At 39.6% G+C, this 13733-nt stretch overlaps 1 protein-coding gene across 4 annotated transcripts in view; it reads left to right on the forward strand.

The window, feature by feature from the left end:
* The window catches only part of ASMTL (acetylserotonin O-methyltransferase like), a 28573-nt gene extending 15075 nt beyond the window's left edge, over window positions 1-13498 (forward strand). Inside the window, exons 8-14 of one of the 4 annotated variants that reach the window (XM_051636600.1) lie at window positions 891-1053; window positions 2827-3011; window positions 3151-3186; window positions 4956-5085; window positions 6087-6230; window positions 6772-6894; window positions 13260-13498. In XM_051636600.1, coding sequence (XP_051492560.1) covers window positions 891-1053; window positions 2827-3011; window positions 3151-3186; window positions 4956-5085; window positions 6087-6230; window positions 6772-6894; window positions 13260-13474 — 996 coding nt within the window. In that variant the 3' untranslated portion in view covers window positions 13475-13498. Of the gene's footprint in view, window positions 1-890; window positions 1054-2826; window positions 3012-3150; window positions 3187-4955; window positions 5086-6086; window positions 6231-6771; window positions 6895-8485; window positions 9666-13259 lie in introns of those variants that run through there. The other 3 variants (XM_051636592.1, XM_051636620.1, XM_051636610.1) reach the window with 3 other exon arrangements.
* The last annotated feature ends 235 nt before the right edge of the window (window positions 13499-13733 follow it).

The following is a 13733-nucleotide window of genomic DNA, read 5'->3' on the forward strand; positions in this document are numbered from 1 at the left end:
GTACCTGACCTTCCTCTCAAAGTTAATTTCTTTTTCACCACTTAATTTTCATTAAATAGGATGTCAATCCTTTTTTTCCTTGACTGCCTTCAATTTTTAAGTACATGATAGTTGCCTACATGTGTGTGCTTCCACTCCTGTGCTCTACGTAAGTTTTTTGGTTTTCCATGTTCCAGCTGTTTCTGAATACTGGTATATATTGTCATGTATCATTAACTTTCTTCTCTAGTTTGCTTAACATGTCTCTGAGAATTTAGTTAAGTTTTTCAGCTTAGGCAGCTGCGTTGCCTGTGGGTTTTTCTTCACCATCAGGCACTAGGTGTTCTCACTTCCCCATTCCATGTGTGCATGCTGTATTAAGGTGTGCATGTGGTACAGTTGTGTCCTGTAATGTTATTCTTTTTTTTTCCTTAATTTTTATTAAACAAAGACCAGTGTTATAGCAACTGAAGTTGTTGCACTGCCTTAGTGGAGCTTTCCAGTTCCTTACATTTTGGGTAAATTTGGGTAAAATTGGCTTTTTTGGCATTGGTTCAGACATTTAAGAATGTTTGACCTTATGGAACAAGCTTACTGATGGGGTTGTGTGAAATATCTGAATAAAGAGGTGGTCTTAATAAAAAAAAAATAATTGTAGGCTATGTTCAAGAATATTTTTAGTTCCCTTCTCTCCCAAACACATCTATTCAAAAGTCTGTTACTTGACTAAGTTAGTGAATTCCCTTTAAGAGGGAAGGAAATAATAGCAATTTTTAGGAGTTTTGTGAAGATGTGTTACACTTATTAAAGAACAGTAGTTGTTTTGAATAATTCTCGGCAAATGGCATGGTTCTTTTCTTGTTTGCAGTCTTTTAAACGCAGCATGCTAACAGTTTTGTTCTTACATGTAGGCTCTGTTTGTAGCCTCTAAGCTGAAGATGTTTGATCATCTGAAAGATAAAGGTCCACTGAAGGCTGTGGATATTGCAAATGAGGTTGGAACCTCTCTGTGTGGAACAGAAAGACTCCTTGATGCATGTGCTGCTCTTGGATTACTGGAAAAGACACCAGAAGGTGACTTAACTTCTCCTACCGCCAACTCCATGTAGTACTGAAAGATGTGCAGCACTGGACAAGATGCTTTGAGTTTGAAGGTTGCACAGGGTCTGGCTTGATATTGTGGGTAACTTACATTTGGAGGAAAGGGAAATAGATGGTTGCTTCTTTGCTCTCATTATTAGTAGCTGGAATTGTTTTATTTGGAGGCAGGCTCTACCTAATGAACCCAATCAGGTCTCCTTTGAGGATTGCTTTTGCTCTCTGGATGGAGGGCTGTTAAAAATTCCTAAGAAAAATTTATGTGAGCAGTCCCAGGGAGCAATGTATCATCTACACTTGGACAACACCAAACCCATGTAAGGCTACAGGCTTGGGGAAGAGTGGTTTAAAATCTCCCTGGAGGAAAAGGACCTGGGGGTGCTGACTGACAGCTGGCTGAATGTGAGCCAGCAGTGTGCCCAGGTGGCCAAGAAGGCCAACAGCATCCTGGCCTGCATCAGATAGTCTGGCCAGCAGGACTAGGAAGTGATTGTCTACCTGCACTTGGCACTGGTGAGGCCACACTCTGAGTCCTGTATTCAGTTCTGGGCCACTCACTACAAGAAGGACACTGCAGTGCTGGAGTGTGTCTAGAGAAGTGCAGCAAAGCTGATGAAGGGTCTGGAGCACAAGTCATACAAGAAGTAAGGAACTGGGAAGGAACTGGGGTTGTTTAGGCTGAAGAAAAGGAGGGTGAGGGGAGACCTTATTGCTGTCTACAGCTACCTGAAAGGAGATTGTAGTGAGGTGGGGGTTGGTCCCCTCTTCCAAGTAATTGGTGACAGGATTCAGAGGAAATGGCCTCAAGTTGTTCCATGCAACATTTAGAGTGGATGTTAGGAAAAAATTATTCACTGAAAGAGTTGTCAGGCACTGGAACCAGGCTATCTAGGGAAGTGGTGAAGTCACCATCCCTGTGGGTATTTAGAAGACATATAGATGTGGTGCATAAGGGACATATATAGTTTAGTGGTGGACTTGGCGGTGCTAGGTTAATAGTTGAACTCTGATCTTAAAAGTCTTTTTCAACCTAAATGATTCTATCCTATTTAAAATAAGGACCAAATTCCGTTTCCTGCTGCAGCAATGCAGAGTTGCAGTCTTCAGCAGAGAATAAGGGGTTTAATGACAAGAGTTCTGGACAGCAGCTTTAATTTTGTTCCCCTAACTGGAATGATGCTTGAAGGTGTATGAAGGTGAGCAAGTCAGGATTAACTTTTTCAGTCTGCACTATGTAGTTACATGTTTCCATATGCATAATTTGCATAGTACAACTTGAAATGGTCAAGTGCCAAGAAAAGGAAATAAAGGAGGTTTTCAACCCTGTTAGAGGATAAAAACAAGGATAAAGCCCTAAAAGCAAAACATACTGAAGAAGGCTTGAGTTTAAGGTAAGGAGAAGCCATAATCTAAAGAAAAATGCAGTGAGGAATGATGAACGTAGAATACTCTCCCCAGTATATCAGGGGTGTAGCTGAGGTACTCTGGTTTAAAAAATAATAGTAAAAAATTTATGCATATATATATATATTCTCCAGCATCTAAATTCTATTTATAAACAAAGTAACTGCTCCCTTAAGGATGAGAAGACCTTTAGAATTATTTCAGAGATCTTTGCACAAAAAATAATACGGTCCCAAGATCAGGATTTGGTAAGTAAAGAGTTACACAGGAAATCCTGTTCAGTTGTTAAACTTCAGTTGTAAAGTAATTAAACAAAGCTGGTTACAATTGCTTTCTTCCCATAAGGGTACAGTAATACAGATTCAGCAAATATCTACCTGACCTCAGATGGTGAATGCTCACTTCATGGCTACATTATCCACTCTAATGACCACCTTTGGCCTCTGTTCACAAACTTGGAGTCTGCTGTCAGGGAAGGCAGCAGGCAGAACCATCGAGCTTTTGGAAAGAAAGCAGAGGATTTATTTAAGGTAATGTAAACTCTTATTTGTATCAAAACTAGCTGTGAGTAGCCCAGAACTGCAAATGGTTTAGCTGTCTAAGAAATCTGTTAAGTCTCAGAAATGGTAGAAACACTGCAACTCAGACTTCTGTTCTATCTAACTTTAGGCTCTAAAGTGCTGGAGCAATCACAGAATATACTGGGTAATTTGAGTGTTGATTAAAATTCTCTGGCTAAAATGTTGCCCATCCAGCTAACACACTCTCAGAACAACCTCTGAGCCTGCTTAATTTACATTTGTGTCCTTTTTATAACACCGGATAGTACCTTGTCATGCTTGCACTCTTTCCGTATTGGATGCCTATCACTTGGCACTGATGTGCTTCTAGTTCAGCCTTTGCTGGCTGTGTAATCAGCTGGTTTTGAAGTCGCTTTGTGTTGATGCAGTGGAGAAGGGTTCCAGTCTCTTTTCTGAAGTTTTGCAGTTTTGTATATGCTTCAAGCTGGTACATATTGCTGATAAGAATTGTAATTCTTTCTTCTGTCTCTTTCCATCTCTGTAGTGTTCCTTTTCCAGTGCTAACCAAGGTGGATGTGTTCAGAGTGGAGAACCACTTACGTTTATAACTAGCTTAGCTTGTCAGTTATCCACCTGGTGAAGCAGGTTGGAGGCATAAATATTTGTGCCTGTTTTCAGGAGAGGACTAGTAGAGTGAGCAGAAGATGTCAGGACTTCATCTCTGACAGCAGTCCTGGCTTAAGGTATACTTCAGACCACATCCTGAGGCTCTTAATATAAATTAGCTTCTAAATTATGACAAAGCCAGTCTCTTAAAGGATATGTCTACATCCCTCATACACAGTTGCTGGAAGGAAGGGCTTTTGAAGACTTAAAAAGGTCCTGTTTAGACTAGTGTTAGTACTGAGATTACTGGACAGAACCTCTTCTAGGAATCCTTTCAAGGCTATTTTAAAGGGTGTTCAGATACTCTGCTCCAGGCTAGCTGTTGCAATAGATGCTTAAATAAAGTGTTTTAATGTAGGTGGTGTGGACCTCACCCTCTATGAAACACCTGGAGTACCAGCTTGAGTGATGCTTGTGGCAGGAGTCAGTACCAGTTCAGGCCTGGGCTCCATATGTGTACAGGATAGTACGTCAAAGCACAGTATATGGGCTGCCTGTGGCATTATGCATGTTACAGTCTGGAGATCCTTCCACTTCGTGGTAGTTGTAAAGCCAGATTTAACTACTGATGTCTGTATGAAAGTGAGACATAAAGGGCTTCATGCTTTTGTATCGTTTCAAAGGCAAAGGCTTGAGGTTCTGGTACCAAATGCTTGCTTCTCACCTAATCAAAAAACCCAGTATGAGCTATAATATTTCTGGTTTAACTTATGGTCCAATTGTCTAGTTATTTTCCCTACCATGGGAGAATAAATGTCTGAATTAAATGAAAGCAATTGCTGAGTATATAATGAAGAAGGAACACTTTAAGAGACTGAAAGGAAAACTCAATCTGTCCTTTTGAACAGTTCAAAATCTGGAGACATCTTGCCGTGGTGCACGTGTGTTAGTAAATGTAGATCAAAGGTGTACAGTATTTCTTTAAAAGCACTTTTCAGATTACCGCTTTTTTTTCCTGCTATGGTGCTCTGGCTGCAGTGGGCAGAAGTGTTGAATTTAACAGCTCTTGGGACATCACCAACACCAGGTTCCAACCACCCAAGTGTATGTCCTTTGAGACACTGCAAAAAAAGTCTGTGTGATCATAATTTTGGAGAGGATGGAAAAATCTGCTTATTGTGCAGTGAAACAGCAAAAAACTTGGATGAGCAACTAATCAATGGCATTTTTACCTAATCTTTTAGTTTTAGAATTCTAATATTAATGGTGTGCACCCACTGCCTTTGAAGTACATAGTTTTAAATAATGAAAATAAAATTCAGTTACTCTGCTTTTTTTCCTTTTTAGGACTATTATCACAGCCAGGAGGTGACACAACGTTTCATGGCTGCCATGCACAGCATTGCCCACCTGACAGCAAGAGATGTGGCTACAGCATTTGATCTTTCACAGTTTAAATCTGCTTGTGATTTAGGAGGTATTGCCTGTAATTGAACTTGTGTAACAGTTAAAGGCAAAAGCTCGATTTCAGTTCTATGTTTTCTTACTTAAAACATATGTCTATTTTTTACTATAACTGCAGTAATATCACCTACTTTTATTTTTCTAGTCTTATGATGTTAAAATAGAAGGACTGACTGCAGTGGCTCAGCTGAAAGAATATTGGGTTGGGAGCTCCATTTTCAATTGTGCTGTTGCTGTCCTTTGGCATGTCCCAAGTTTTTCTCAAGCAATGAAGGATTTCTATTTTAATCCTTCTATATTGGGATATCAAACTTGAAACACTGCACTGCTAGAAAAAAAAGGCTTTATTATTTTAGAATGGGTTTGAGTTGTGTGTTGTTTTAGTTATTAATATCTAAGATGACCACCAAAATGTTGAAGACCTGAAGAAACTCTTCTTGTTAGTGTCCTTTTTTGCCCTGTGCTTGGAGTAGCACAGAGGGAATGTTATAGCACAGGGAGACCTACTGAAGGAAGAAGCATTTACTTAGTGCCTGACAAGGTAGACAGCATGTCAAAGGAATTAAGACAATAGTGATGCAACATTTGCCATTTGTGCAGTGACTGCAAGACTTTACCATCCCTATCCTATACCATGCTGGAGAGTATTTGTCAAGCCTCAGATACCAAGGCTTTGTAAATGGTAAATAGTTCTAGTGCTCTTCATCTACAGGCTACGTGTCCCTGCCCTTTCATAATGTTTTCTACTCCCAAAAGAACCCTGAGGTACTGGTATCAAAGGTCATATTAGCAATTCCATGACTGTAAGGAGTCATGCCTGCATTCCCCAAGCTTTAAAGCATTGCTGTATCCACCAGGAAGTGCTATTGTCCATGTTAATTGTGGAGCTGACTGTTTACCTCTAATTCTGATTTGATGTCTCTATTTTAATGTTCTATACAGCCTTGCCTTTAAAAGTGTCTGCAAATGCTGAGAGAAGAGACTTGATTTATTTTCTTATTAAACTTTCAACAGGTTGCACTGGAGCTCTGGCTCATGAGTTAGTACAAATATATCCAAATCTCAAGGTCACAGTATTTGACCTTCCAGAAGTCATTGCAAACACCTCTTACTTCGAGCCTTCAGGACAACACACAGCTCCAGTCACATTTGTATCAGGTACATGTAACACATTTTGTCTTATTTTTGTCACCTGGGAGCACAGAGTAGGCCCTTTTGTTGCAGAAAATGGTGTGCCACCCTGCTTCTACCCCAAATGTGTGTCTTAAGGCAATGTAGGCTCACCCATGCTAACTGGAGACATATTTCTCAGGCCTGTGGGGATAAAGACAAATTGGCTATGGTTGGAGAGCATGGACAAATAAAGTATGAATTGGTCATTTTTCAGTACCACTGGCAGTAGAGGCTGCATGTCCATGCCTCAGGCTTTTCTTTTCTAGGCAAGATCAACATGGTGGCTAGAAAGGACTTTCTTCGCTGTAGGCTTTCTCTCCATTTTTGTTACAGTATTCTTATCTGTGTTCTTTTCTTTAACTACACTTCCTTTATCTGTAAATCAGTGCATCCCTATACCTGTTCATTCTTGTTTCTTTCTTTACCTATGCTGAAGCTCCTAGTTCCTCTGCAATAGTTTTATTTCATTTTGCAAGAATGTACTCTGTGGTTTCTGTAGGAATGTGCTAGTTGTGCTTTCCAACAGGTGACTTCTTCAAGGATAACCTTCCAGAAGCAGATCTTTACATCCTTTCACGTGTTCTTCATGACTGGCCTGATGAAAAGATACATGTACTGTTAAGCAAGGTATCAGCTGTTTGCAAACCGGGTAAGTTTTTTTCATCTTGTAGGCTTAAAAGTGCATGTTAATGTATAAACATAATGAGTAATCATAAGAAGTTTCCAATCATAATAGCCTTTGCTTGAATGCCTATGCTTGCATTATGGTAATACCTACTAAGAAAAAAAGGAAACTAAGTTGCTAATAAAACTATATAAAATAAGCCCTTACTGTAGTTGCAGACTTCACATACAACTTTGTCATCACCCCTATCTCTGCCTTGCCCAGTCTTTCTTACCAAGTCTAGTATAATCAAATAACTAAGCACATGCTTATTTCTATACATACAGATAGTCTAAGTAAAGTTCCTTTAAGTGAATCAAGAAGAAGCAGTTTATTTTGCTATCACTTTGCTGTCTCACTGGAGTTCAGCACTACTTTATGCACAGATTTCATTAGAAATATGTAGCTGCTTCTTCCTTCTACATTTGAATCATAAACTCTCAGAATATGTCAAGTTAGAAGGGAACCCTAAGGATCAAGTCCAACTCCCTTCTCACAGAACTACCTAAAACTAAACCATGTGGCTATGTCATCCAGATGCTCCTTGAACTCTGATAGGCTTGGTGCTGTGACCACTTTCCTTAGGGAGCCTGTTCCAGGGACTGACAACCCTGTCAATGAAGAACCTTCTCCTGTTGTCTGCCCTGAACTTCCCCTGATGCAGCTTCAGTACATTTCCTAATGTCCTATCATTGATCACCAGAAAGAGATCAGCACCTCCTCTTCCATTGCCCCCCTTGAGGAAATTGTAGGCTGTGATGAGGTCATCCCTCAGCCCTCTCCAAGCTGAACAAACCAAATGACCTCAGCTGCTCCTCATAAGTCTGGCCCTCAAGGCCTTTCACCATCTTGGTCACCCACCTCTGGACATACTTGAATAGTTTGCCTTTATTATATTGAGGTGCCCAAAACTGCACACAGTACTCAAGGTAGGTCTGTATCAGTGCAGTGTAGGGTGGCACAGTCACCTCCCTTGACTGTGCTTGATGCACCCAAGGGCATGGTTGGCCCTCTTGGCTGCGAGGGCACACTGTTAACTCATATTTGGACAGTATGAAAGATCAAAGGAGAAGACAAAAAGCAGAAAAGCCTGACTGCTAAAATGAAGTAATTCCTTAATCCAACAGGATTAACTGAAGTTCTGAAGTTGGTTTCATAGGAGAGCAGTCAAAATTAGATCTAAGCCATAAAGCATAATCCTGTTTATAAATTACGGATGAAAATTGTGGGTGACTGTGTTAATCTTTTGTGAAGATTGGTGTATGACAGTTGCTTACAGAAGTTGCTTGGTTCAAATGGAAACAAGGCTGAGTTTAAACTTGGCATTGGCAGGAAATGATCTGAACTTTTCTGTTTTCTGTAATGGAGACAGTGCTCTAAATTTCCCCTTCCTTTTAATAATTAATGGTTGCTTCCAGGAAGAGATTACTGAAAGTGGAGTTCAGTCACTGATTTCTACTGAAGACTGTTAAAATACTAGTCTGAGGGACCTCTCTAAATGTTTCTGAACAAAACACTAAAAACTTGAAGCCAGAAATACTTTACTGAACCACTTTTGGTTGTTTTGGAAATGCAGGAAGTGCCTTGCTAGTGGCAGAAATTGTGCTTGATGAACGGAAGATGCACCCTCCTAGAGCTGTACTACAGTCCCTCAGTATGACTGAAGGCAAGCAGAGAAGTGGCTCGGAATATAAACAGCTACTGGAGAAATATGGATTCACAAATGTACAAATTAAGATCACAGGAAACTTACTAGATGCTGTTTTGTGCTTCAAGAAGAATTTGTCACTGTAGTGTGCCCAGAAGCAAACTGTAATGATGTTTTACAACACTTGTGCAATATACCCACTATCAACCAGCATGTACTATGCATTTAGAATAATTTTGATCCTTTATCTGAAGTATAGTTGTTACAGGCTTTGAATAAAAATTGGACTTGCCACTTCTGCAGGAGTGAGTTTTATGCATTTATGAAGTGTCAGGGGCAGGCCAAAACTCCTGTGTACTTAATACTTTCATGTCCAGTTCTTTTGGCTAGTTTGCAGACTGTATGAAGTTTAGACTGGACACAGCTGTATAGTATGGCAAGTTAAAACTACAAGCTTTTATGAGCCACTTTAATACCTTAGTTTTCTTGGGCCTTAAAGAGAATTCTCCCTAGTCAGTGTATTCAGTGGTTACTACTCGTCTTTATTGGAAATGGAAACAAAAATGGATACTGAACCATCTGCATGAATTCAGGGATGCTGGTTGTGTTTTTCACTTTTCTGTGGAGCTTTACTCAAAAACCCCTCAAGATACCCTTCTTTAAGCACTTTTTACACAGGCAAAAGTAGGACAAAGTTTGAACATGTTCCTGCAGCAGCTGTAATACCACAGAGAAACCTGAGAGTCTCTGACCTCCAGCCACAGTATGTACTACAGTGTGTATACAGGTTGCAGTTGTGGGCTGCTCCTATCCATCTCATGTTTTTCTGAATATGGTTAAATGGCCATATATGCCTTCTGTCTCATTACTTGAGATGTGTTTTAGGATTTATGTATAAATTCTCTTATGAAAATTAAAAATACAAGTTTCTTTGTGTTCCAGTCTTTTGGTTGGAGAAGTACATACTGTATCCCTTCTCTTCAAGTAATTTATCACTAATGTCACCTCTTCTAATAAATTTTCTAATACTTCATTGATATTTTTTTCTATTGAAAGTGTATTTTGCAGTGGAAGCCCTCCTGGAGATTAAAGCTGCACTTTCAAACTAGCTTTCTTCTTTATCAGCTGTGAGTTTCTTGCCTGTCACACCTCTATAGTAATAATACCAAGTCAGCCAGTGTGAAAGAGGCTGTGCCTGTGCTGAATCACCAGCCTCAGCAAATTAAAGAGTTGATGAGCAACCTCAAGAGTTGGATCAGCCTGGTAGACTCTGTCTTATGTTACTTAATCAAAAGTTACTTTACTCTTTGAGCACTGAGTTAAGTGAAAGTGCTATAGTGATTCAATTAATGATGAGAAACATGCTTACTACAGAGCATTTCAGCTGCACAAAATCAGGGAAATGTTAAGACTTCTACTACATTAGGGCTTAAAATTCTTAGCAGAAGATTCTTACAAATGGAAATTTGACTAATTTCATCTGTACAGACATCAAGGCAAAATATTTTAAGAAGATTAACTTTAAAATAAGTTTCTTTTCCATATTGACATGAAATTTGCCATTATGCTTAACAAGCTTGTATTTTGAGGGAAACATTCCTGTCATCAAATGTTTCTCATCTCATACCAATTCATAAAGTTTGTAATGCTGTTCATGAAGCTGCTAGAAACTGTTGAAGAGTCAGAAAACTTCAATCCTAAAGCTGGCACACCTGTGACTGTCAGAGACTTTAAAACTGTGCCTCTAAGTGCTGTGGAACTGTCTAATGTGCTTGGCTACCACAGAACCTCAGTGTACCCTGTGATTAAAGCACAACACTCTATACACTAAGAATTAGTCCCTTAGGCATGGTGTCTGTGGTAGTGCACCACAGCTTTGCACTCTTGGGGTAATGACAAACTGGAGCAGGTTATGCAGAGGTTGTGGAATCTCTGTCCTAGGGGATTTCAAGATCTGAGAACAATGCCCTGGACAAGCTGAGCTGACTGTAGAGCTGCCCTGTTTTGGATGGGGGTTGGACTAGAGATCTCCTGCAGTCCATTTCAGCCTAAGCTGTTCTCTAATAGTTTGTTGTACCCCAGTCACCTTAAAAATTATAAAGGTATCTTCTCTGTAATATCCACATTAGTTTTTTTCAATTGCTCTGGAGAAAGCTGGCATCTTTTGCTGACTGGTGGAAGAACTGGATTTAATGGTGTTACACTGAAAAGACTTCCTAAGCAATAGACATAACTAAGAAAAAATTTGGGCCTATTTACTAATCAAGACATTAAAAATTAGGTAGTTAAGTTTTAAAATCCAAATTACATTCTGCCAATAAAGCCTGTATGTTTTGTGTTGCTCCTTGGGAACTGACATTCAGCTATGCATTCTTGAGGAGGCTGTCTTTTATCCACATTCTGCCTTAACAACACTTTGGAGGAAATGTGATGCACAGAAAACAATCTTATGAGGTGGAGAATTGTGGGGGTTAACAGAATGATACGTGAATAATAGAAACAAGAACTTCAGCATCTGTTCATTGAGCACTGCAGTAAGAATCCTTGAGGAAGATAGAAAGAGAAATTTGTAAGAAAGAGGCATAACGTGGTTGGCTGTCCTAGCTCAATCCTTTTTGTATAAATATTTGACCTTATTACAGTCCCTGAAAAAGTGAAGAGTCAGAAGTGAAGGGTGGTATGTCATCTGAGTCACCCAGCACAACATCTTAGGGAGAGCTATTTAACAGCTAAACCCCTTTGTGTGAGCTCTCAGTTTTGCGTGTCTTAGCTGACTCCTGGATAGTGGAAGTATTTGGGAGGGGGATTTAAAACAATGGTTTTTGTGAGCTGGCACTTTACTCCCATTATGTCCTTCTAAACGATGATAATCTGGATTAAATTACTTTCTAATCCAGAAAAGACTGTTGCGACCATTAATTTTTATCACCTATAAAACCAGAGCCAAAATTTCTTCATCAAGGTATGTATGCTTCCTGAAAGGGTTGAAAGTTAGCTCTGTTTCAATTCCTCTCAAGAAGAAATTTCAATTACATTAGTAAATATTCATTAACTGTAGAGAGATATTTTTTTATTTTTTTTTTAAATTTCCCTGTACTAGCTTAATTTACCGTGTCTAATTTTTGAAGGTGTTCTTCCCACATTGGGTTTTTCCAGATTACCCTGATATTGTCTGGATGTCCCAAATAACTTTCTGTGGCAAATTATAATGACCATTCTATTTGTGTTATCCTTTCATGCTGTACAAAATTTGAACATCATTTTCCAAAGCTGTAATAGAAATTATAGTCCTGCATTATTCTACCTAGTAATGTTGGATGTGTAACCAGGAGCACCAACTCCCAGAATCCTCTGTTGAAGGCAAGGGAGGATCAAAAGGAATGGGGAGGTGGAATAGAAACCACTGAATCATAACAATTGGGCTTCAGCACCCTAACTTTAGATACCTGCATATTAGGTGTTCAGATCATCTAGTAACCTTGAGCTCTCCGGTCAGTAGAAAAACAGGCATTTGCAGAGATGATTCTTCTTGTCTTTCTGAAAGGAAATTTCCTTCTTTTCCTAATAACAGGGATTACACATTCAATAATGGAGAATGCATATTTAAGACAGCTAGCCGAAATACAGCTGTCTCATTTATGGGTGACTGAATTAGGGGAAGAAAAATCCCCCTGGAGAGATAATGTAGGTTCAGGCTCACCTCAGAAGTGCTTGGCTAATCCTTTTTCTTTGCAAAGGAAACCTGTGTCATTGGTTCATCACAGGGTAGGAGGCTAGAACTTGCATTTAGTAAGGTAGCTGATGCAGGGAAGAAGCAGGGAACTTGTTAATAAGTGGTCAGAAGATCTTTCATGACTCCTGATAGTTAACACTGAGGTCTCAACCAGCAATTTTATCTGCAGATCTCAGTCTCTTCTCTGCCGTGTTACATTTATTTTACTTTTTATTAATTGTTAAATGTCTAAGGTGTGCTGGTAGGAATGGCTCCGAGGAGATTGCCTTAAGGGTCAGAAAGATACCAATGTTACGCAGCACTTAGTAGCACTAAAATCACTGTGAAATGCTATTTTGATCTAAGTTGGTGGCCTCCTATCCACACTACGCCAAAATAAACCACCACAACATATGCAGGGCCAAAAGACAATGATTAAAACAGTGCTGGTTTTGTCAGTAGCCCACTTGTGTCTTCCCTTTCCCCTCATGGGTCTGAAGACTGAAGAAGAGGATGTGTGTTACAGGATTGTTTAAGTTCTGTTCAGTCCCACTACAAAGACCTCAGTTCCTACAGAAATAATGGATGACATTGACTTCCCTGCTTATGTAATTCTTGCCATCCAGTTTTGTGGCATGTATGAGTGTGAAGCACAGTATATCCCAAAGAGATGTAACAACTATTCCTCTCTTCCTTTTCTCCACAACCCCCATGCCAAGACTACAGAAGCCATCCCCTCCTCCTCTGAAAACAGAGGCATGACTTGACTTGTGTTTCATCCCTCCACGGTGTGGAAGGGAATTTCCTGAGTTCTGCAAGAGGAGTAAATTATACATTTAATAGTGTGTAAATTCTTTAATAACAGCAAATACAGAAATGAGAAGTGAAATCACCTGCATCTTGTAGTTTTGCACCTTTATATACAGTAGCAGGAATTATCTTGCCTGATCATGGGTTAATACTGTTGCATGCATTTGCTTTTTAAACTAGGCTGTGGGATTTTGCTGGCTGAAATGGTATTGGATGATGAGAAGAAGAGCAGGAGCACAGCTCTGCTGCAGTGTTTGAACATGCTTGTGCAGACAGAGGGAAAGGAGAGAAGTGGCTTTGAATATCGAGGCTTACTGGAACAACATGGGTTCACAGATGTCAACATCAGATTGACAGGAAACTTGTTAGATGTCATTCTCTGTGTTAAGACCTAGAAATAAATGGATCTAGTAGTAAAATCTGGATGTTTGTAGTCATGTTTGATGTTTTGTAAATATGGAAATACATTCTCAGTTTCCCCTCAATATCATAAACAAGAAATGTTATGTCTACTTTCTGAAATTTCTTTTTTAAAGGGGGAGAGATTGCTTACATTTATTTGGAACTTGGGTAGAATAACATCAGAAGATGCTGGCATCATTTGATGGCAGTGATACTGTGGCTTTGCAACACCTGTAGTACCCTCAGAAAGAA

Source organism: Apus apus, chromosome 1 (genome assembly GCF_020740795.1).
Source record: "Apus apus isolate bApuApu2 chromosome 1, bApuApu2.pri.cur, whole genome shotgun sequence".
NCBI lineage: Eukaryota > Metazoa > Chordata > Aves > Apodiformes > Apodidae > Apus > Apus apus.